This window comes from Ipomoea triloba, chromosome 15 (assembly GCF_003576645.1).
Source record: "Ipomoea triloba cultivar NCNSP0323 chromosome 15, ASM357664v1".
Taxonomy (NCBI): Eukaryota; Viridiplantae; Streptophyta; class Magnoliopsida; order Solanales; family Convolvulaceae; genus Ipomoea; species Ipomoea triloba.
In genome coordinates, this window is record NC_044930.1 from 13122051 (window position 1) to 13143875 (window position 21825).

Consider the following 21825-nt stretch of genomic DNA (forward strand, 5'->3'; position numbering starts at 1 on the left):
ATGAAACTTTTTGCCTATCTCCCCATTATCCATTACCTTATCAGCATCGTAGCCACTACTGATCTACATATATCTAAAAACATAATAAGTCTCAATCAAGGTTATATCCTTGATTTATGTCCCTCTTTAGGTATGCTAATAAATGTATACATTTTGCTTTAAATGTTGTACACTTCAATGTTATTAGACAAAAATGTCCCTACTACATTCTTGTTATACAAAACTACCCTTACACCGTTATAACACCGTTAATTTTAACTCCATCATTATTACCATACACCTATATCTATCATATCTTTTTCCTATTATTTAATTATCATTTTATTAAAATCATTATATAATTTATTTAATGGTTGATTATATTTTAATTAAAATTCTATTAATGGTAAATCATATATGTGTGTATAAAATACATATATTATTTGTGTATATATAATTCAAATTATAAATTTTAATTATTTGTATTTATTAATGTTTTAATATTGGGCATTAGTTTCGCGCATCGCGCGTACAACATACTAGTATATATATATATATATATATATATATATATATATATAGAGGATCACGTTCAGGTGTGTACTGGCCGCCCAGGAGAGAACTGCGGACGAATTACAGCGCGCCACGTGTTCGGAATGTAGTTGCACATAACGCTATAACTAGGTGCACGTAATGTTATAACTAGGTGCACCCAGGTGCATAAATGTTAACAAGGTAAATTACTTGCACCTGTAAGTGAAAATAGGTGCACACGTGCAAGTAAAATGTATTACAAGTGCAAGTAAATTGTACAATGAGCATCAAGACTAAGTGCACCTAATGTTATAACTAGGTGCACCTAATGTTATAACTAGGTGCACATAGGTTGCACCCAGGTGCATGAATGTTAACAAAGTAAATTACTTGCACAAGTGCAAGTAAAATGTTTTGCAGATGCAAATAAAATGTATTACATGTGCAAGTGAATTATACACTGAGCATCAATACTAAGTGCATCTAATGTTATAACTAGGTGCACCTAATGTTATAACTAGGTGCACCTAATGTTATAATTAGGTGCACCTAGGTTGCACCAGGTGCATGAATATTAACAAGGTAAATTACTTGCATTTGTAAGTGAAAATATTTGCAAAAATAGGTGNATATATAGAGGATCACGTTCAGGTGTGTACTGGCCGCCCAGGAGAGAACTGCGGACGAATTACAGCGCGCCACGTGTTCGGAATGTAGTTGCACATAACGCTATAACTAGGTGCACGTAATGTTATAACTAGGTGCACCCAGGTGCATAAATGTTAACAAGGTAAATTACTTGCACCTGTAAGTGAAAATAGGTGCACACGTGCAAGTAAAATGTATTACAAGTGCAAGTAAATTGTACAATGAGCATCAAGACTAAGTGCACCTAATGTTATAACTAGGTGCACCTAATGTTATAACTAGGTGCACATAGGTTGCACCCAGGTGCATGAATGTTAACAAAGTAAATTACTTGCACAAGTGCAAGTAAAATGTTTTGCAGATGCAAATAAAATGTATTACATGTGCAAGTGAATTATACACTGAGCATCAATACTAAGTGCATCTAATGTTATAACTAGGTGCACCTAATGTTATAACTAGGTGCACCTAATGTTATAATTAGGTGCACCTAGGTTGCACCAGGTGCATGAATATTAACAAGGTAAATTACTTGCACTTGTAAGTGAAAATAGGTGCGAAAATATGTGCACTTGTAAGTGAAACTAGGTGCACCAAAGTTCCAGTTATTTACGAAAATGCCACCGCGTTATTTTATTAAAATTGCATTGGTTCGTTGATCTGGACACATGGACGGCTGTGATTTGTCCGCAGTTCTCTCCTGAGCGAGAGTACGCACGAGACTGCAACCCTATATATATATATATATATATATATATATATATATATATATATATATACATACATACATACATACTAGTATTTGTACGCGCGAAAGTTCATGCCCAATATTAAAACATTAATATATATAAATAATTAAAAATTTTAATTTGAATTATATATATACAAATAGTATATGTATTTTATACCCACACATATATGATTTACCATTTATAGAAATTTAATTAAAATATAATCAATCATTAAATTAATTATATAATGATTTTAATAAAATGATAATTAAGGAATAGTAAAATGATATGATAGATACAAGTATATGATAATAATGATGGAGTTAAAAACTAACGGTGTTATAACGGTGTATGGTAGTTTTGTATAACAAGAATGTAGTAGGGACAATTTTGTCTAATAACATTGAAGTGTACAACATTTAAAGTAAAATGTATACATTTATTAGCATACAAAAAGAGGAACATAAATCAAGGATATAACCTTGATTGAGACTTATTATGTTTTTAGATATATATATATATATATATATATATATATATATATATATATATATAACATATATAATATAATTTTAATAAGAGCCAATAAAGTTAGGGTTCTAAAGTGAAAAAAAAATATTAGTGGTAATTATTTACTTAAACGAATGGTCCATATTATTTTGATTTTAGTAATTTTTTTTATTTTCCTTCTTTACCCTCTATTATATTGTTTTCTTCTCTTAAATAACTCCACATCCGTTAATACAAACTTCAGTATGTAACGAAATATTCCGTTAACTTTTAACTTACTAATTAATTTTTATAAAAAAGTCTCAGAGTTGCATAATTGTTAAACATATACTATAAATATGTTAGAGTATATTATTGAAAAGTGAGTACCCCACACCCTGTTACTCTTATTAAATTAAATAAATTAGCAATTACAACAAAAAAAATAATACATATACATTTCTTTAATTAAGAATTCGATGTCTATAGTGCCTTTATTCAAAAAAAAAATAGTCATTATCAAAAAATTTAAAAATAGATTAATTTCATTAGTTATATTGTCTTTAATTTCTACAATAAAAATTATTCATTATCAAAAAATTTAAAAAGATATACAATTTCGTTAGTTATATGTCTTTATCTTCTAAAATAAAAATTATTCATTATCACAAAATTTAAAAAGAGATAAAATTTCATTGGTTATATTGTCTTTATTTTCTACAAATCGTATTTCTTTATTAATATGATTTAAAATGTATAAATTTTTATTACCAAAAGTAGTATTTATTTATTCTATCATTTTTACACTAAGTATTTAGACTATCGTTTTTACAAAATTGCAAACATTTATTTTAGTGGCAATTATAATCAACTTCTCATATATTTATCTTGCATTCATATACTTTGAATTATTCATTTAAATAAACAAATTCAACATTCAATTACTGAATTACATATGCATGAACATCTCATATATAATCTTGTATTGGTATACTTTAAAGTACTTATTTAAAAATAAACATTGGGCATTATCCTATTGCCACAATGCGCGTGAAAAAAACTAGTTTCCTAATAAAGATAAAGAATTATTGCTGGAGACAGCAAGGTCATGACGCTACTAGAGGCGTCACACACCAACCGCCATAGGCACGACGCCACCAGACGACGAGGTCGCCTAGTTCTGTACACTCCTAAGCTACCAGAACAATGTCAATAGCGGCCAGGCAGTGTTTTGCTACCTATTTCAATGTGGGACAATGACTTCTTCTAAGTCTTTTTTTTACCTTCATTTTTCAACTCGATCAAATTGGTCTACTTTAATATTCAATTTCTTATTCACACATTATACGTTTTGAGCATATAACATATATATATATATATATATATATATATATATATATATATATATATATATATATATATATATATATATATATATATATCTCTCTCTCTCTCTTTCTCTCACTTAAAAAAATTCAAATCCACTTTAACTCGATCCAAATTAAGAGTGGATCCCACTAATAATTGTATTACAAAATAGCCAGTTAAAATGATATTTTATAAGGAGTACTAATTTTTTTAACATGTATCGATGTCAATCCGCCAGCGACGGCAGTGGAATCCCCTCGTTAGACATTCATCTTGATTTGAGAAGCAAAATCTTTGATGTATGTATACACTATTTATACCATTATGATACATGTATATACACAATATGTTTCAACACAAAGCATATATCTTTATATTGAAAAACAATATGCATATACATGTATATAACATATATCTTTATATTGAAAAATGATAAGCTCCCAAGATGACTAAGTATATAGGTCTATATCGGGGTGGTTTAATAGCGATTTAGTGTCCTTTTATGACTAATCTATGGTATTTTGTGCTCTAATAAGTTGATCACGTGCAAAGCTACCTCTTGTATGTTTTTAGAACATTTTATAGGTCTCGGGAGCCACTCGGCAAGGTATACGGGCATAACGAGCAATCGGAGCAAAAAAGAAGTCCCGGGATGGCTAGGAAGTGCAATCCACGCGTGGAACCAACATGGACATATACCAGTATGTGTCCACGTGCACATCCACGCGTGGATGAGGAGTAAATGACTAGAAAACCGTCGCGTACGAGGTCACGTACGAGCGTACTCACCCTCGTACGCGACCCAGAATCAGCACTATTTAAAGAGGCGTTGGCGGAAATCAAAGAGGATGGATCATTTTTAGAGTTTTACATTTTTAGATTTAGAATTCTTAGAGAGCATTTTAGATAGAAAAACACTTAGAGATCCAAGTTCTTGAATGATTGAAGATCAAGTTGGATTGAAGCTTGTATTGCATATTGCTTAGGTGAATTCTATCTTTAATCTCATTTCCATTTCAATTTCTATTTGCAACTTACATTCCTCTAGATTGATTTAGGTTTTCTTCTTTTGATTTGAATGATGATTGCATAGATTAGATTAGAGGATTGGGGGCCCCAACCTAGTTAATGTGATTGATTTGTTGAAATGCTTCCATTTGATTGTAAACATGATGAACTAGGGTTCTATGACTTGTGTGGTTGATGATTGAACTTGAATTTATTTGTGCCTACTTAAGGCCTTAGTAGGTAGCAAAGTTAGAGGAAATGTAGGTTGCGAGATATCGGACCTATACGAGTCCTAATCAACCACATCCCCGCCCTCGATCCGGAAGGATGAGGCCCGGGAGGAGTGGTAGACTAAGTGTTTGATGAAATGGCACAACCGAATGAGGACTTGGGAGTCCGAGTGTGATGCCACTCGGTGATGGTGCCAAGAGCTCCCTAGTTTGAGTCCGAATCACGTTGTCTATAATCCCCGTAGTAGGATCAATCGCAATAGCTAGCTAAGACTTCCAATCCCCGTTCCTTTTTATTGTTTACCTTAGTTCACCATTGCTTCCCCTTTGTCTTAATGATTCTTTTGTTTTCTAACCATTCATGTAACTCTTATCTCTTAACCTCCTAAATGCCAACACGTAATTCTTTTGCTTTATTATAGGCTATGTTTGGCAAACCTAGCTGAAAAGGTAGTTGAAAGCTGAAAAGTAGCTGAAAACTGAAAAACTATAATCTCGAAGCTGAAATCTGAAGAGCTGTTAAGCTAACTGTTATGCTTAAAAGCGTTTGGTAAAATTAGCTTTTGATAAGCTGATAAATGTAAAAAGACTAAAAAGGACATCTTCATACAATTTAAATAATTTTAAATAGGTTTGTTTATATATTAAAATATAAAATAATGAAATTAATATTTTTTTTTGAATACTAATGAAATTAATATATTTCAATAAAATATAAAGTAAGAACATATATTTGAAAATATATAGAGTAAAAAAAAATATTTATAATTCATAAGATTAGTTCATACAAAAATTAATGTTCAAACATAAATATTAAACTGAAATTACAACCAAACATAATGAAAAGAAAATGTCAAAAGGGTTTTAATTGAAAGGGGTAAAGGATGTCATTTATTTAAAATAATAAGGATAAAGATGGAAAAAAGTTAAAAAGTTACTAGCTTATTTTGAAAAGCTACCCCAAGTAGCGTTTCAAAATAAGCTCTTATTTTAAGCTACTAGCTTATTTTGAGAACATTACCAAACAGAGCTTATAACTTATTAGTAGCTTAAAATAAGCTATAAGCTCCTAAATAAGCTTTGCCAAACAGAGCCATAGTAGAAGTAAAGATAATTATACTCCTATTTTTTTTGTATAAAAAATTATTTATATATATGAACTATCATAAATTAACTGACTACATTACAAATATACTACAAATTGATTAAATGATGACTTGTTATAGAAATGTCAAAGAAATAAAAAGTTAAAAAAATAATTAAAAACATAAATAAAAACGAATTTCATTCGTTAAAAAAAACTACAAGTCTGAATGGTAAGGTGAAAATGTCAATTGTAATAAATACAAAAACAAAACTTCTATTTTATTTATAAATCATTAATTTGTAATAATCAACTTTCCTTGGCATTATAAAATTTAATAACTCCATTCGTGTCATTAGAGCATCTATATCAATGGATATTATGGGGTTTTTTAGAGGAGAGAGAAACAATGTGAGGAAACAAAAAAGTTGGCCTACAAAAACAAAGTTATAGGAGAGTAAATGGGATCACAAATTTCAAAGAGCAGTCTCGCCATTCACGCGTTGGGCACAACAAATGCGCCCAACGGGCGCGTGCAATGCACACGGACGCGTCTTACTCCTTGCGTTTTTTCTTAATTTTTTTTTGAAATCAGATTTATTTTATTTTTTTCCCTCTCCCCTCATTTTCTCTTTCCTAAACACACTTACAAAAAATTCTCAAAAAACCGCGAAATAACTTCATTGATAAGGATGCTCTTATATGTACTTGCGTAGTTGAAAACATAAAAATGTTGAATTATAATCAGAGATGGCAAATCATTAAGTGGACCATAAAAAAGAAAAATTTTAATATACTAAAAATAGTAAAAAACTTGTGTGAGACCGTCGCGTCTCATCATGAGACGGGTCGGATCGGGTCGTGTGTGCAGGTGACTTACATGTGTTCCAATCCTGTATTCCATGCTTGTACAAAGCACATTCAGATTGATTATCATTTTGTTCATGATAAAGTGGTTGCAGGTGACTTACAGGTTAATTTCATTTCAACTAAGGATCAAATGGCAGACATCTTCACCAAACCTTTGGTTGCGCCTCGTTTTTTTGTTTTTGCGTGACAAGCTTCAAGTTGCTGCGCCTTCCTGAGCTTGAGGGGGAGTGTTAGGACTCCTCCTATTATAGACTAGTTCTATTGCTATTCAAACTCGATCTGTAGCTTGTATATATTTTCTCCCTTGGAATCTGACTAGACTGAGACATTCAATTATTCAATCCTAATCATTTAGACTACATTAGGCGTGAATGTTGCATCATTGGCGTGAAGTTTAAATAGACTTTGAACGCATCAGGAAGTTGATTTACGATGAATGTTTTTCCTTGTTTCAAGAACTCTTCCTACAACAAACTATCAGATAATCAAGAGTCCTATTATCACTATAAAAGAAAATGAGATTATCCTAAGCAGATAACAAGATGTACATGTGATTATCATATCCTATCAGTACTTTGTACTCATACCAATCTACTGCTAAATTGTTCACGATATTCATCTGTAGGAATTAATCAGCAAAGCTCAACTTCTTTAGTTATTTTGTTTATTTTGGAGATCAAGTGTTGTGTTGTAAAGATCACTTTTATTCTTTTGAGAAGTGAAGGCTCAAATTGGGTTAGAAAAGTGAAGATAAGTTCATCAACTCAGAAGATGATCGATGAAGATTGGGTTGATGTGATTGATTAGGCCATAGCTGTATGGAAAATCAATTCATATGATTGTAACATTTGTGATCATCTAGTGAAGTTGAGTTTCACTTTTGAGTGGCATCGCAGACGTAAAGAGAAGTCTTCTCCGAATTGCGTAAACATATCGCGTGTTCATGGTTCATTTATATTTCTTGCATTTATTTTTATTTTTTTCCTGCCTGCCTCTGTGTTTGACTCAGAGCTTAACTTGGATAATCAATTTGATTAAAATTGAGTAGGAATCAGTTAGGTTTTTCTTGCATTATTCAAGACTCACGATTTCTACAGAATATATGCTCAAAACAGTACAAAAAGTTACTGTGATTTACATTCTCTCAGATACTTTGTCGGACCAGAATGTGGGGGTTTTGGAGTTGGGGATTTAATCTTTTGGGAAAAGAAGAACAATACAAGAAGAGAGAGAAAAACAAGTTGAGCTCAAATTCCAACCCTGTTTTATTAGATAACCGCAAATATATATATACTAATATACATACGTAACAATGAAAAAATTGTATCTAATCATTTCAGAGAAAAACTAAGATAATAGCAAGAAATAAATATATTTACAAATTACAACACAAACTAAATAATACATGTAGAAGCAATTACTTTTAATCTAAAAGAAATCCCTCCTAAGACCCATTATCACTAATGCAATCAATAATTAATTTGAATTGTTACTCAGATTAAAGTAACTTATAACATAAATCATTATCTATTAGAACAAATAAATATTATACTCCTATTTTTTTCATAAAAAATTATTTATATATATGAACTATCATAAATTAACTGACTACATTACAAATATACTACAAATTGATTAAATGATGAATTGTTACAGAAATGTCAAAGAAAAAAAAAGTTAAAAAAATAATTAAAAACATAAATAACAACAAATTTCATTCGTTAAAAAAAAATAAAATTACAAGTCTGAATGGTAAGGTGAAAATGTCAATTATAATAAATACAAAAACAAAACTGCTATTTTATTTATAAAACATTAATTTGTAATAATCAACTTTCCTTGGCATTATAAAATTCAAGTCCGTTCGTGTCATTATATGTACTTGCGTAGTTGAAAACATAAAAATGTTGAATTATAATCCGAGATGGCAAATCATTAAGTGGACCATAAAAAAAGAAAAATTTTAATATATTAAAAATAGTAAAAAACTTGTGTGAGACCGTCGCGTCTCATCATGAGACGGGTCGGATCGGCTCATTGTAAAAATGTAATACTTATACGCACAAATGTCATATTTATATGTTAAAATGTAATATTAATCAAGAATACAATTTTTATTACTTATAATGATAAATGTAATACTTTTAAGCTAAAATGTACTACTTTTACATTTCGATTTCAAAGTATTAAATTTCCCTCAAAAGTATTATATTTTTCCTAGGGAGAACATTACTTATTATGGAAAATGTAATACTTTTGATGGACAATATAATACTTTTACATCAAAATGCAAAATTATTACTATATATTTTTCTTCAAAAGTATTACATTTTCCCTTATAAATGACAAAAATTTTATTCCTTATTAGTATTACATTTGAGCATATAAGTATAGCATTTACATGTTGATTTAACGCAACCTGACCCATCCCACAAATAAGGATCCGTGAGACGGTCTGACGGTCTTACACAAGTGTGACCACTAAAAATATATTTGTGTATACTGAATATACATTATTATATAAGATAATGTATTTTTAGTATTCAAATAATGTACTTTTTCTGAATATAAGATATATTTTTAATATATTAAAAATACATTATTTGTATAATGAATGTACATTATATGTACATTATTTGATAGTAGAGAAATTAATGTACTTTTAATAATCAAATATATATACACAAATAATGTACTTTTTATTTATGATTCACACAACTGTGTAGATCATGGTCCACATAATAATGATTGTTTTGAGATAACAATTATTATTTTATGGACAATCATTATTGTGTAATTGTGTAGCATATTATCAAATAATATACATTCATTATATAAATAATTTATTTTTAATATATTAAAAATATAAATTGTATCTAAAAAAGTACATTATTTAGGTACTTAAAATACATTATTTATTTAATATTTTTTACACAAATAATGTATTTTTTGTATATTAAAAATATACATTTTAGTATGGTCTACCAGGGTCTACAAAATAATTTGTCCCGAGATAAATCTCACCGACAATTGGACGGATTGACCGATGTGGACGATTTTAGTTTTAAAAAGTTCATATTTTAAAATTATGAAAACGGAGCCCACTAATTTTGTTAGATCTCAGCCATTATTTTAAGGGTATTTGTATAAAGGCCCACAGTTTACAGAATTTCATTCAATTTACACCCAAAACTGAAGACTAGAAAGGAGGGGACAATGAGCTCCTCGTCTTCCTCGCTGTGGTTTCTCGGCCGTCCCTTGTTGGCGGCGGCTTGTCTTTGTTCTCTTACCATTTTATTGCTGCCGGGACCGGTTCTGTCGGCGTGTAAGAACCCGCCGGTCATTTTCAATTTTGGGGATTCCAACTCCGACACCGGAGGACTCGTCGCCGGACTCGGTATCCCCGTCGTTCTTCCCAATGGACGGACTTTCTTCGGGAAATCAACTGGCCGCCTCTCCGACGGCCGCCTCGTTATCGACTTTCTCTGTAAGTCGCCCTGTTCAATGTGTTTGGTCCTCACTTTTCTTTTACCAAGTAATTTACTAAAGGTGGGTTTGGAAATCCGAAAAATAATTTTCGCAAATTATTTTTCGAATTTTTTGTGTTTGACAAGCGGAAGGAAAACATGGTCAATGAAAATTAGGATGGTAGTCAACGGAAAAAGTGGCATTATTGAAGTTCAAACCTTTTTTGCTTGGTTAATAACAAGCACTGTTTATGGATTGCAAACTAAGGGTGTGTTTGTTTAGGGACTTTTGTTTCCCATTATAGATTTTGATACTCATTATCTCATGTTGTTTGTCTATTTTGTTATTCAATTCAAATCGTTTTAGTAATTATAAAATCATCTTTTTATTTCTCCATTTTTGAACAATGAATGAAAAAATAAGGAAGAATTTTTTTTAAAAAAAAATCAGTCTATGCATTAAATATAAAATTGTAATATATATATACACACATAATTTTATTTTATTCTAACTAATTAATTAAAAGAAAATTGTACTTTTCGTCTCTAAATTATAAGGTAATTGTAGAATTTGTCACTAAGTGTTGGTCGTACTCACTTTTCGTTCTTAAGTTATCATTGACGTTTCACTTTTCGTCCCTTTACTAATAAGACATTAGGAACGGAATTTGCAATTTTTGTATAACTCAGGAACAAAAAAGTGAGCACGAAAGGATGAAAAATGTAAAGCCAAAGATAACTTAGGAACGAAAAGTGAGCATGACCAACAGTTAGAGACAAATTCTACAATTATCTTATAACTTAGGGACGAAAAGTGTAATTTTCTTATTAATTAATAATTTTTATTTTAATTCTTATTTATTATCAAACAAAGGATACAATCTTTATACCATGGATCAGGACTCACAGTGTACTGTGGACCTTTGTACATGTGTATGTGTCTTGTGTTGTGAGTATTTTGTGTTTTGTATTATGAAATTCTGTATTTTAAGAGTATGAATTTTATACCTCGTCGACTCGTCGTTTCGATCCAGAGTACATAATGCTATGTGGACTTTGATCCATGATATAAATTACCTTTTAAGGATAGGCGTCGACACTAATTAGCCGTTGACTACAATTTTAGGCCCGTCACGTTAGTTTCTATCTCAATTCACAACTTTCCATTATAGTAAACTTGGGTCAAGTTTCTAATTTTAAATTTTATACCTTTTATTTTTTAAAAAGAAAAAAGATATACCTTGTCTCGATGGCCTTAAATGTAAAATTAATGTGGTGTTGGGTGTTGGAAACAGTGCATGGAAGAAAATTTGGTTTGGTAGTGTGTCTTGTTTATAATTGAATAAAGTGAGTGAGTGAGTGAGTGGCTCCATATCAATAGGTCGCACGTCAAATTGCCTTACAGATAATAATGTTTCCAGTTTCCAGAGGACCATTTCTTGGATCACATTCACATATGGATGTGACTTCAGCTTGCATGTATAGTCAGTCATTAGTTGGATCATCTACTCGTACTACAAGTTGTGGTCCTTAAATGTTGGGTCAAGTCCATAATTTTGTCTCTGGAAAATATGGTGACGGAATATATATATATATATATATATATATATATAAAATAAAGTCATGTCTCCATAGTGAGCTATAACTTTTTAACATAGTTATAAACGCATGATCCTAACATAAACATGCGTTATTTCGTGGACCATGGTCTACAATATATTATGGACCATGGATCATGGTTGATACTGCATTTGTGTTGAACTGATACTGCAGTTGTGTAGAACGGATACTGCTGTTGTGTTGAAAGGCAAATGCAGTTGCGCGGAACAGAGGCCGTGTCATTCGTCTGGAACTACAGTTATGTTGAACTGATACTGCAGTTGTATTGAACGGATACTGCAGATGTGTTGAAAGGATACTGCAGTTGTGTTGAACGGATGAACGGTCTCTGTTCCGCGCAAGTGCAGTTTCCTTTCAACACAACTGCATTATCTTTTCAACACAACTATACTATCTGTTCAACACAACTGCAGTATCAGCCATGATCATGGTCTACAATATAATTTAACATAAAGATATGGAGTACCTGTCTGTGAATCAGTAATGAACAATCTGCCATAAAATATTGGGGCCATGTGGCTCCTGAATCCTTTTATTTTTATTCTTTTTTCCTTTTTTCTTTCTTTTTTTTGGATGACTAGGGAAACCCTATAGCTCTTTCGGGTGAGGTTAAACCCCGCCTTGTGACCTTAGTTGGCAAATGATCACAAAGAAGTAAACCAGTCTAGGTTTCCATAATTGATCGGCTCAGACCAAAAAGACAAGAATTCAAACTGGTGACCTTTTAGTTATAAATATGGATCTCTTGCCATTTTCGTTGGGGTTACCCTTTATCCTCAATCTTTGTTTCTCAACTCTAGGAAGAAACTGCTAAATCTTGATATTATTGCAAGAGATATCTCTTCTTAAGTACTAGCTATTTTTTTTTTTTTTTGGGTAATATCTGCAAGTGTTAATGTGATAACTTGTCCATGCCTGTTGGATTTCATCTCCTGCTTTTCTTTTTGGGATCTTGGCATGGTAAAACTGCAAATAAACATGCGACATAATTTATGCAGGCCAAAGTGTGAACACAAGTTTTCTACGCCCATACCTTGACTCTATGGGGTCTACTTTTGTTAATGGAGCAAATTTTGCCGTTGCGGGGTCCACTACATTGCCTAGATATTTACCATTTGCATTGAATATTCAAATCTTACAGTTCCTTCATTTCAAGGCTCGGTCCACTGAACTTGTTGCTGCTGGTAATCTCTCAATTAAAGTTTTCCCATTTTGAATGTGATACGTAGTAGCCCATTATTCTCTACCCTACCATGATTATTGCATGGACTATGGTCCACACAACTGAAAATAAAAAGTATATTATTTTTGTATTGAAAATACATTATTTTTATACTGTAGGTACATTATTTTAGGGTACATTATTTTTGTATTGAAAGTACATTATTTGATATATACTGTCAAATAATGTACCTACAGTACAAAAATAATATACCTTTAGTATAAAAATAAGGGAAAAGGTACAAATAAGCCATCGAATTATTTGGGAATTAGCAATTAAGCCATTGAACTCAAATAAGCCACTGAACTCAGAAAAACAAAGCAATTAAGACACTAAATAGAAAAAAAATAACAATTAACATTTTTTACAGGTCATTTGCCTATTCCGACCACCGGCGACGACTTTTCCTGCGACCGTCGCCGCCGGAAGTTTTCGCCGGTCACTGGAAAAATCGTCGCCGGTGACCGGAATAGACAAATGACCTGTTAAAAATATTAATTGTTAATATTTTTTTTCGGTTTAGTGGCTTAATTGCTTAGTTTAACTGAGTTCAATGGTTTATTTGGAGCTTATTGGAGTTCGATAGCTTAATTGCTAAGTTTTTCTAAGTTCAGTGGCTTATTTGGAGCTTATTCGAGTTCGATGGCTTAATTGTTAATTCTCAAATAGTTCAATGGCTTATTTGTACTTTTTCCCTAAAAATAATGTACTTTTTATTTTTGGTGGATCATGATCCATGCAATAATTTGCCCTCTACCTTGTTTTATTTTCCCTTGCATTACACTGTTCTTTGTGCCAAAACCCAGAGAATTCGTTCTTTTCAATATTCAGACTTGTGTGATCAAATTAATTATGAAAATGAAAAAAGAAATCCTTAGTGGTTATTAAAAGCTATAGTTGGTAGTGAAGACGAAACTTCCGCCCAACAATCCCAACACTTGTCAGTCTTAATTGGCTTGATACAACTTGTTAGGATCAAACACTTATCACTACTCCAAAAATTATATAGATGGTAGCGAAGGGTGCAACCTTATTTTTTTATAGACAGTCATCACATTTTCGAGAGGCAGCAAGACTTAGACCTTCACCGGGCCTAGGTCCAAAAATTCCCCTAACCACCAATTGATGGACTTGACTCTTTACCAACATTTTCCCAAAACTAATATTATTTTTCCTAGCTACTATCATTTTTAGCCATTGTCACCATTGCTTTTGCTTGGAAATGTAAACTTGATTTTGCATTCAGGAAATGGGCATCTGATTGGCAATGAAGGATTCCGCAGTGCTATTTATATGATAGACATTGGACAGAATGACCTCGCAGATTCATTTGCCAAGAATATGTCTTATATGCAAGTTGTAAAGAAAATCCCTTCCATTATTGAGGAGATCAAGATGGCAATTGAGGTGAGCACACAATCAAATTCTTTTTCATGGGCGTTCCCAGTTGCCCTCTTCTTCTAAAAGTAGAAACCGTTACTTGAATGATGCTGTGCGGAGGTTGGTAAGTGCCAAGTTCAGCACCATGCGGCTAGCGGGATTGTTGGGCGAAGGCCAGCAAGGGCCAAGTCCAGCACCATGCGACTAGCGGCATTGTTGAGCAGAGGCCAGTAAAGGGCCAAATTCAGACCTTGGCTCTCGAAAATGTGTCATTGTACAAGAAAACAAAGTTGCAGGGCCGGATTTTAAGGTGTGCAAGATGTGCAACTGCACAGGGCCCCAAAATTTTGGGGGCTCCTAGTCCCGCCCTGGCCTAATAGTTAGTATATGTATTTGTGATTATATTTGCCCAAAATTAAGTTTTTTGGCATTTTTCTCTTTGTAATTTTTCTTCAATTCGCAGTTTATTTATACTTTGATATGGCCTCACTTAGTTACTAGCACAGAGCCCCACAAATCAAAAAACCGGCCCTGACGCCTTCAATATTAGGTATAGCTGTTGCCGTAATGGTCAGCGCTTGATTCTAACAAGTGATATCAGAGTCAGGTCACGAGTTCGAAAATGTGCGACACTATTGCTACTAGCTATAGCTTTTGACGTAGCTGTAATAAAAGTGATGATCTCATTTCTAGCTTAAATTGATGTGCAATGCAGACCATATACTCTGAAGGTGGCAGGAAATTTTGGGTGCACAACACTGGTCCATTGGGATGTCTTCCTCAAAAACTTTCCCTAATTGAGAGAGGCACGGGCAATAATGTTGATCAGCACGGCTGCATTTCGAGTTATAACTCTGCAGCACGACTATTCAACGAGGGACTGAACCAATTATGTGAGAAGTTAAGATCTGAGATGAAGGATGCTACCATCGTCTATGTTGATATATATGCCATCAAGTATGATCTCATAGCCAACTCTAACAAATATGGTAACCTCATTCCTCCTTTCTTCTTGTCCTCTTCAGTTAAGTTCATCTACAAACTACAAAGTAACATACCAAATTGAATTCAAGAATCAACTAAAAGTTTGAACTTATGTATATTATATGAGTTAATACCAAATTTAATTCTCTGACTATAGTGATTTTTCTTGATTTAATTACAAATGACTTTTTATGCTTAATTGGGTCCTGAATCTCGATGGTTAATTTTACTTAATTGTGTCATCTGCCTCTGTTGGTTGTTAGAATTAAGGACCAATCATTATTCCATAAATCATGGTCCACATAACTGTGTGGGCCATGAATAAAAAGTACATTTTTAATGTACTTAATCTTAATGTATGAAAAATATGTACTTTATGTACTCCCAAAAACTTACTCCTAACTTTTACTCCACTTGTGTTTAAATTTGATTTGGATGAAGAAAAAAAATGGATAAACATCATGACCCTCTATTAAATTGAGCAATCAAAGCATGCCAAATCATAGGGAGTAGAAAATAGGAGTACATGTAGAATTACTCTAATTGTATATTATTTGTGTACTGAATATACATTGTTTGATAATATATAAAATAATGTATTTTCTGTATTCAAATAATGTATTTTCAAATGATGTACCTTCAATATACAACTAATGTATTAAAATTTAAAAATGTTTTTTTTTTATTCATGGTCCATACAAATGTGTGAACCATGATTCACATAAAATTTGCCATCAAAAACTAAATCAAGAAAAATTACTTTTGATGACTAAATTACCACTATAGTCAAGGATTAAATTGAGTATTAATAACCAATGACTTTGTGGTCTAGTGGCATCCGGTTGCACCCCATGTTTGAGGGGGTAGGTTCGAGCCTCAGTCTAGGACCTAATTAAGTACAAAAGTCATTTAGAATCAAATCGAGAAAAATCACTATAGTTAGTGACTAAATTGAGTTTTAACTCTATATATTATATATTCTCTTCTCAACGGGTTATTGAAGTCCATTAAAAGTAGGATGACTCAATTAGGTAAAACAATCGAAGTCTAGGACCTAATTAAGTACAAAAGTCATTTAGAATCAAATCGAGAAAAATCACTATAATTAGTTTCTAAATTGAGTTTTAACTCTATATATTATATATTCTCAACTAGTTATTGAAGCCCATTATATTAATGGTGGTGTTGTGATTATGGGGGCAGGTTTTTCGAGTCCATTAATGGCATGCTGTGGCAATGGAGGGCCTCCATACAATTACAACATAAAGGCAGCTTGTGGGCACCCAGGGTCTGGAGCTTGTGATGAAGGATCAAGGTTCATAAGTTGGGATGGAGTTCATTATACCGAAGCAGCTAACAACATTATATCCTCAAACATACTTTCGACACAATACTCTACTCCCAGGATTAGCTTCGACTTCTTTTGTCACTGATGCTCCCATGTAAACTGCTTGTTGGATTCTCATCACAAAATAAATGTCATATTTTATTATAAATTGCAAAATATTATTAATTCCACAAAACCAAATATATGTTAAATCAAACTAAAATATTCATTACACATTACATACTACAAAATATTTTCATGCTGTACATTATCATAGTGTTTATAAAATATTACACTTCATACAATATAATATTCATCTATGTTCTCCATCTTCTATCATAGGGATAAGAGGTTAAATCAACCTTCAAACTACTTTAAAAAATGTACTTAAAAAAATGCAATTAAGTCACGCAATTAAGACATTGAATTCGCCAATTAATACGTAACGTTATGATGTAACATTTTCCATTATTCATTATTATTATTATTATTATTATTATTATTATTATTATTATTATTATAATATTAATTTTTTTATGTGGTGCAAACTCTTTTTGTTCACTAAGATTTAGTATTTGGTCAACATTGGGTAATTAGTTACCTACATTGATGGGATGTGGGTATAAAGGTTCATACGTCCTTTCACTGCTCGGTGAACAACTGATACACCATCCAGAGTACTGTGAGAAATGAGAAAAAAAAAGTATTTTCTTTATTCACGGTGATTCCACAGTAACCCCAAGAAACTCCGGTTCACTGGACAAAGGACTCAACCATCAACAACTGTAGCTATGGCTGGAGGTTAGTCGGTTTTATATTTATTACTGGCTATTAAAGTAATTACGTGAATTATGTCCTTACATTTGGTATCAGAGCCTGTTTAATCTCTACCTGGCTTTTAATTGCATATATAATTTTTTTTTTTGAGATGTAATTTTTTTTTTTTTTTTTTGCAATTGTATTTGTCTAGGCTGTTGGAAAATTTTTCTTCTGCATTAAGTATGCAAATACATTTTTTTTCTTCAATGGGATATCTGTACCTTATTAGGACTCTAGAGATTGTGTTAGGTTATGACTCCTTGTCCTAGTCTATCTTTACCTTCAACTCTGTATATATACTTATACCTTGTACAGATTATGGTTTAGAGTTGTGAATATCAATACAACAGTTCTCATCTGGTATCAATTAGCTAGGGTTTTTTCTCCCATTATTCTAATGGCTGAGCATGACGGATCTGTTAACTCCTATGAACGGACTATCTCCGATGTTGCTACTGGTTCTACGGTTCCCCCCGCCGTAACATCTCTTTCTTCCGTTCATCACTACATTAGCGTGAAGCTCACACATCATAATTATTTATTTTGGCGTACCCAAGTTGTTCCGTTTCTTTGCGGCAATGAATTAATGGGGTTTGTTGATGGGTTATTCCCCTGTCCAAGTTCGGTGATTGTCAACGGCACCGGTGCGGCTGTAACATCTCGACCGAATCCGGAGTATCAAACCTGGGTGCGGCGTGATCAAGGTGTCCTCTCCATGCTTGTCTCCTCCTTGTCCGATGAAGTCATGCCCTTGGCAGTCGGGAAGTCGACGTCGCGGGCTGTCTGGGAGGCTATCGAGCAGTCTCTTGCGTCGGCGTCGCATGCTCGGACCCTCCATCTTCTCGGTCAGCTTCAGCAACTCTGGCAGGGTGACGCATCTACGGCAGATTATATTGGTCGGGCTCAGATGATCATTGGAGGCCTTGCACTCGCCGGTCGGCCGGTGTCACTCGTAGAACAAAATCTCTACGTGTTTCGCGGGCTTCGACCGGAGTTTCGTATTCTGACCGGCTCTCTTGCAGTTCGTGGTGCTCCGGTAACGTTGCAGGAGCTTGCCGACTTCCTGGGGGCTCAAGAATTTATCGCCGGTGATCAGTTCGGTGGTGGTGAGTATCCGCCGACGGCGATGATGGCGCAGGGGGGCTGGCAGCGTGGCCGCGGTGGCAGGTCGCGTGGTGCCGCGGGGCGGTCTGGTTCTGGAAATCCTCGCGGACGCGGTGGCTCGGCGCATGGCGGCAGTTCCTCGCGTGGGGGTCGGCAGCAAGGCGGTAACAGAGGCAGGGGTCGATTGTCCAACTGGCAACCCACGTGTCAAATTTGTGGCACCTTTGGTCATTCTACTCTTGCTTGCTACAGGTTACTGCCCGGGTTTTCTCCTCAAGCTCAGGCTAATGTTGCTTATCATGGTACTTTGGTTGCTGATATCCCAGGGACTCACACCTGGTTCCCTGACACGGGCGCAACTCACCATGCTACACCTGACATTGCAGCTCTTTCTACCTCCGAGGAATACATAGGCAGTGACACGCTTCGTGTCGGTGATGGTACGCAATTATCTATTAGTCGTATTGGACATGCATCTTTACCTACCCCATCTAGGAATCTTGATTTATCTAGTATTTTGCATGTTCCTAATCTTTCCACTTCTTTGCTCTCGGTTCAGCGCTTTGCGACTGATAATAACGTTTTCCTTGAATTTCATCCGTCATTCTTTGTTATAAAGGATTCCGTCACCAAGGAGATCCTTCTTCGGGGTAGTAGTTCAGGCGGGCTTTATCAGCTTCCGATTCCGAGTTCGTCTCCATCTGCTTTTTTGAGTGCTCGTGCTTCGGCTTCCACTTGGCACGATCGCTTGGGTCATCCACATCAGCGTGCTCTTGATCGCATTTTACAATCTTGCTTTAGTTAGTGGGTCTAGTTGTGTGTCTTGTACTTCGAGTTTGTGTTCTGCGTGTCAGCTAGGAAAATCTGCGTGATTTCCTCTGTCACGAGTTGAGTCTTCTAGTTCGGCAATTCTTGATTTAGTCTATACTGACATTTGGGGCCCTGCTCCTTTGTTTTCGTCTACTGGTTTTCGTTACTTTGTGATTTTTGTGGATGACTATTCTCGTTTTACCTGGTTTTTTCCAATGAAATTAAAATCAGACTTATATGCTATCTTTGATTGTTTTCGCCTTTTAGTTGAGCGTTCCTTTGGCCGTAAAATTAAGTCTATTCAGTCTGATTTGGGGGCTGAGTATAAGAAACTTCACTCTGTGTTTGTGCAGCTGGGTATTCGTCATAGGCAATCTTGTGCCTATACCCATGAACAGAATGACCGTGTTGAGAGGAAACACAGGCATATTGTTGAGACCGGGCTTGCCTTAATGGCTCGGGCTTCTGTGCCTTTCCGTTTTTGGGATTATGCTTTTGAGACTGCCGTTTTCTTGATTAATGGGATGCCTTCTCCTGTCTTGAATAATTCTACACCTCATCTTATGCTGCATAACTCTCCTCCATCTTATTTTTTTCTTCGTGTGTTTGGGTGTCTTTGTTTTCCTCATTTACGACCTTATAATCGTCATAAGTTGTCTTATAGGTCGTCTCCTTGTGTCTTCTTAGGCTATCCTGAGTCTTTTAGGGGGTACAGGTGCATGGACTTGCGTACTAACAAGATTTTTGTGTGCAGACATGTTTGGTTTGATGAGACTGTTTATCCTTTTATTTCTAAGCCTGTTGTGCAACCTTTTTCAGGTCCTCAGTCTCATCCTTGGGTGGAATCGGTACTGCATACTTCTGCCTCCCCTGGTGCCGTGCAGCCTGCCTCTGTGGATCCGGTGGTGGCTGAACGACGTCCTCGAGGTCGCCCCCGTGGTCGTTCCACACGGCCAACTGAGCGTACCCATGCCATGGATACTAGGAGCAAGTCTCGGCCACCTCCTGCAGCACTGTCAGTGCAGGTTTGTCCTACTGATCCCACGTGTCACTCACAGGCTGTCAAGCACTCTGAATGGCGGGATGCCATGGATCAGGAATTTAATGCCCTCCTGCACAATCAGATGTGGTCTCTTGTTCCATTTACGCCTGGTATGAATGTCATTGGTTGCAAGTGGGTCTTTCGCACCAAACGGAAGGCTGATGGCTCCATTGAGCGCTACAAGGCCAGGTTAGTTGCTAAAGGGTTTAATCAAGTGCCCGGGCAGGATTTCTTTGACACTTTTAGCCCGGTGGTTAAGCCCACGACTGTCAGGTTACTTCTGTCTCTGGCTCTCTCCTCGAATTGGTTTATAAGGCAGCTTGATGTTCATAATGCCTTTCTGAATGGAAGTTTGAGTGAAACTATTTATATGCGTCAGCCTCCGGGTTACACTGATAAACTGTTTCCTGATCATGTGTGTCTGTTGAAATGCTCTCTTTACGGTTTGAAACAGGCTCCCAGGGCCTGGTTCACGAGGTTACATGCTTTTTTGCTGTCTGTTGGTTTTCAGGCTTCTAAGACTGATGTTTCTTTATTCTATTTCACTCAAGGCTCTACTTCTGTTTACCTATTAGTTTATGTGGATGGCATTCTTGTGATGGGGAATGATGAGGCTGTAGTTAAGTCTTTACTTTCTAAATTGTCTACAGCATTCAAAATTCGTGATCTTGGTGAACCTGGTTTTTTTCTTGGGATTGAGACTGTCAACTGTGGTGATGGCATATTATTATCTCAGCAAAAGTATATGACTGATATTTTGAAACGTGCTGGTATGGCAGACTGCAAGCCCCTTGCCACTCCAATTTCTGTTTCCAAGTCTGTTTTTACCTCAGTGGAGCCTTATGATGATCCTACTCAGTACAGAAGCCTTGCTGGGGCCCTGCAATATTTAACTGTTACAAGGCCTGATCTTTCTTTTGCAGTTAATCTTCTTTGCCAGCATATGCATGCTCCTGCCGTTGCACACTGGGAACAGCTGAAACGTGTACTCCGGTATGTCAAGGGGACTCTCACCATGGGCCTGCGCTTACGCCGGACTGCTTCTACTGAGTTGCATGCCTTCTCAGACTCTGACTGGGCTGGCTGCCCTGAGGACCGGAAATCTACGA

General features: G+C 34.8%; 1 protein-coding gene across 1 annotated transcript; it reads left to right on the forward strand.

Annotated features, from left to right (window-relative positions):
• The first annotated feature begins 10111 nt into the window (after positions 1 to 10111).
• LOC116006160 (GDSL esterase/lipase At1g09390) lies at positions 10112 to 17118 on the forward strand. Its single transcript, XM_031246441.1, has 5 exons — positions 10112 to 10428; positions 13027 to 13212; positions 14497 to 14657; positions 15346 to 15619; positions 16818 to 17118. Exons 1-5 carry the CDS (start codon positions 10158 to 10160, stop codon positions 17045 to 17047), a joined length of 1122 nt encoding a protein of 373 aa, XP_031102301.1. The 5' UTR covers positions 10112 to 10157; the 3' UTR covers positions 17048 to 17118.
• Positions 17119 to 21825: the final 4707 nt, after the last annotated feature.

Excerpts from the sequence above, each read along its gene's own strand:
- LOC116006160 (XM_031246441.1), top strand. The coding sequence starts at position 10,158 with ATGAGCTCCTCGTCTTCCTCGCTGTGGTTTCTCGGCCGTCCCTTGTTG. Across the intron at positions 13,213-14,496 it reads CACTGAACTTGTTGCTGCTG|GAAATGGGCATCTGATTGGC; the intron begins GTAATCTCTCAA and ends TTTTGCATTCAG. Across the intron at positions 14,658-15,345 it reads AGATCAAGATGGCAATTGAG|ACCATATACTCTGAAGGTGG; the intron begins GTGAGCACACAA and ends TGTGCAATGCAG.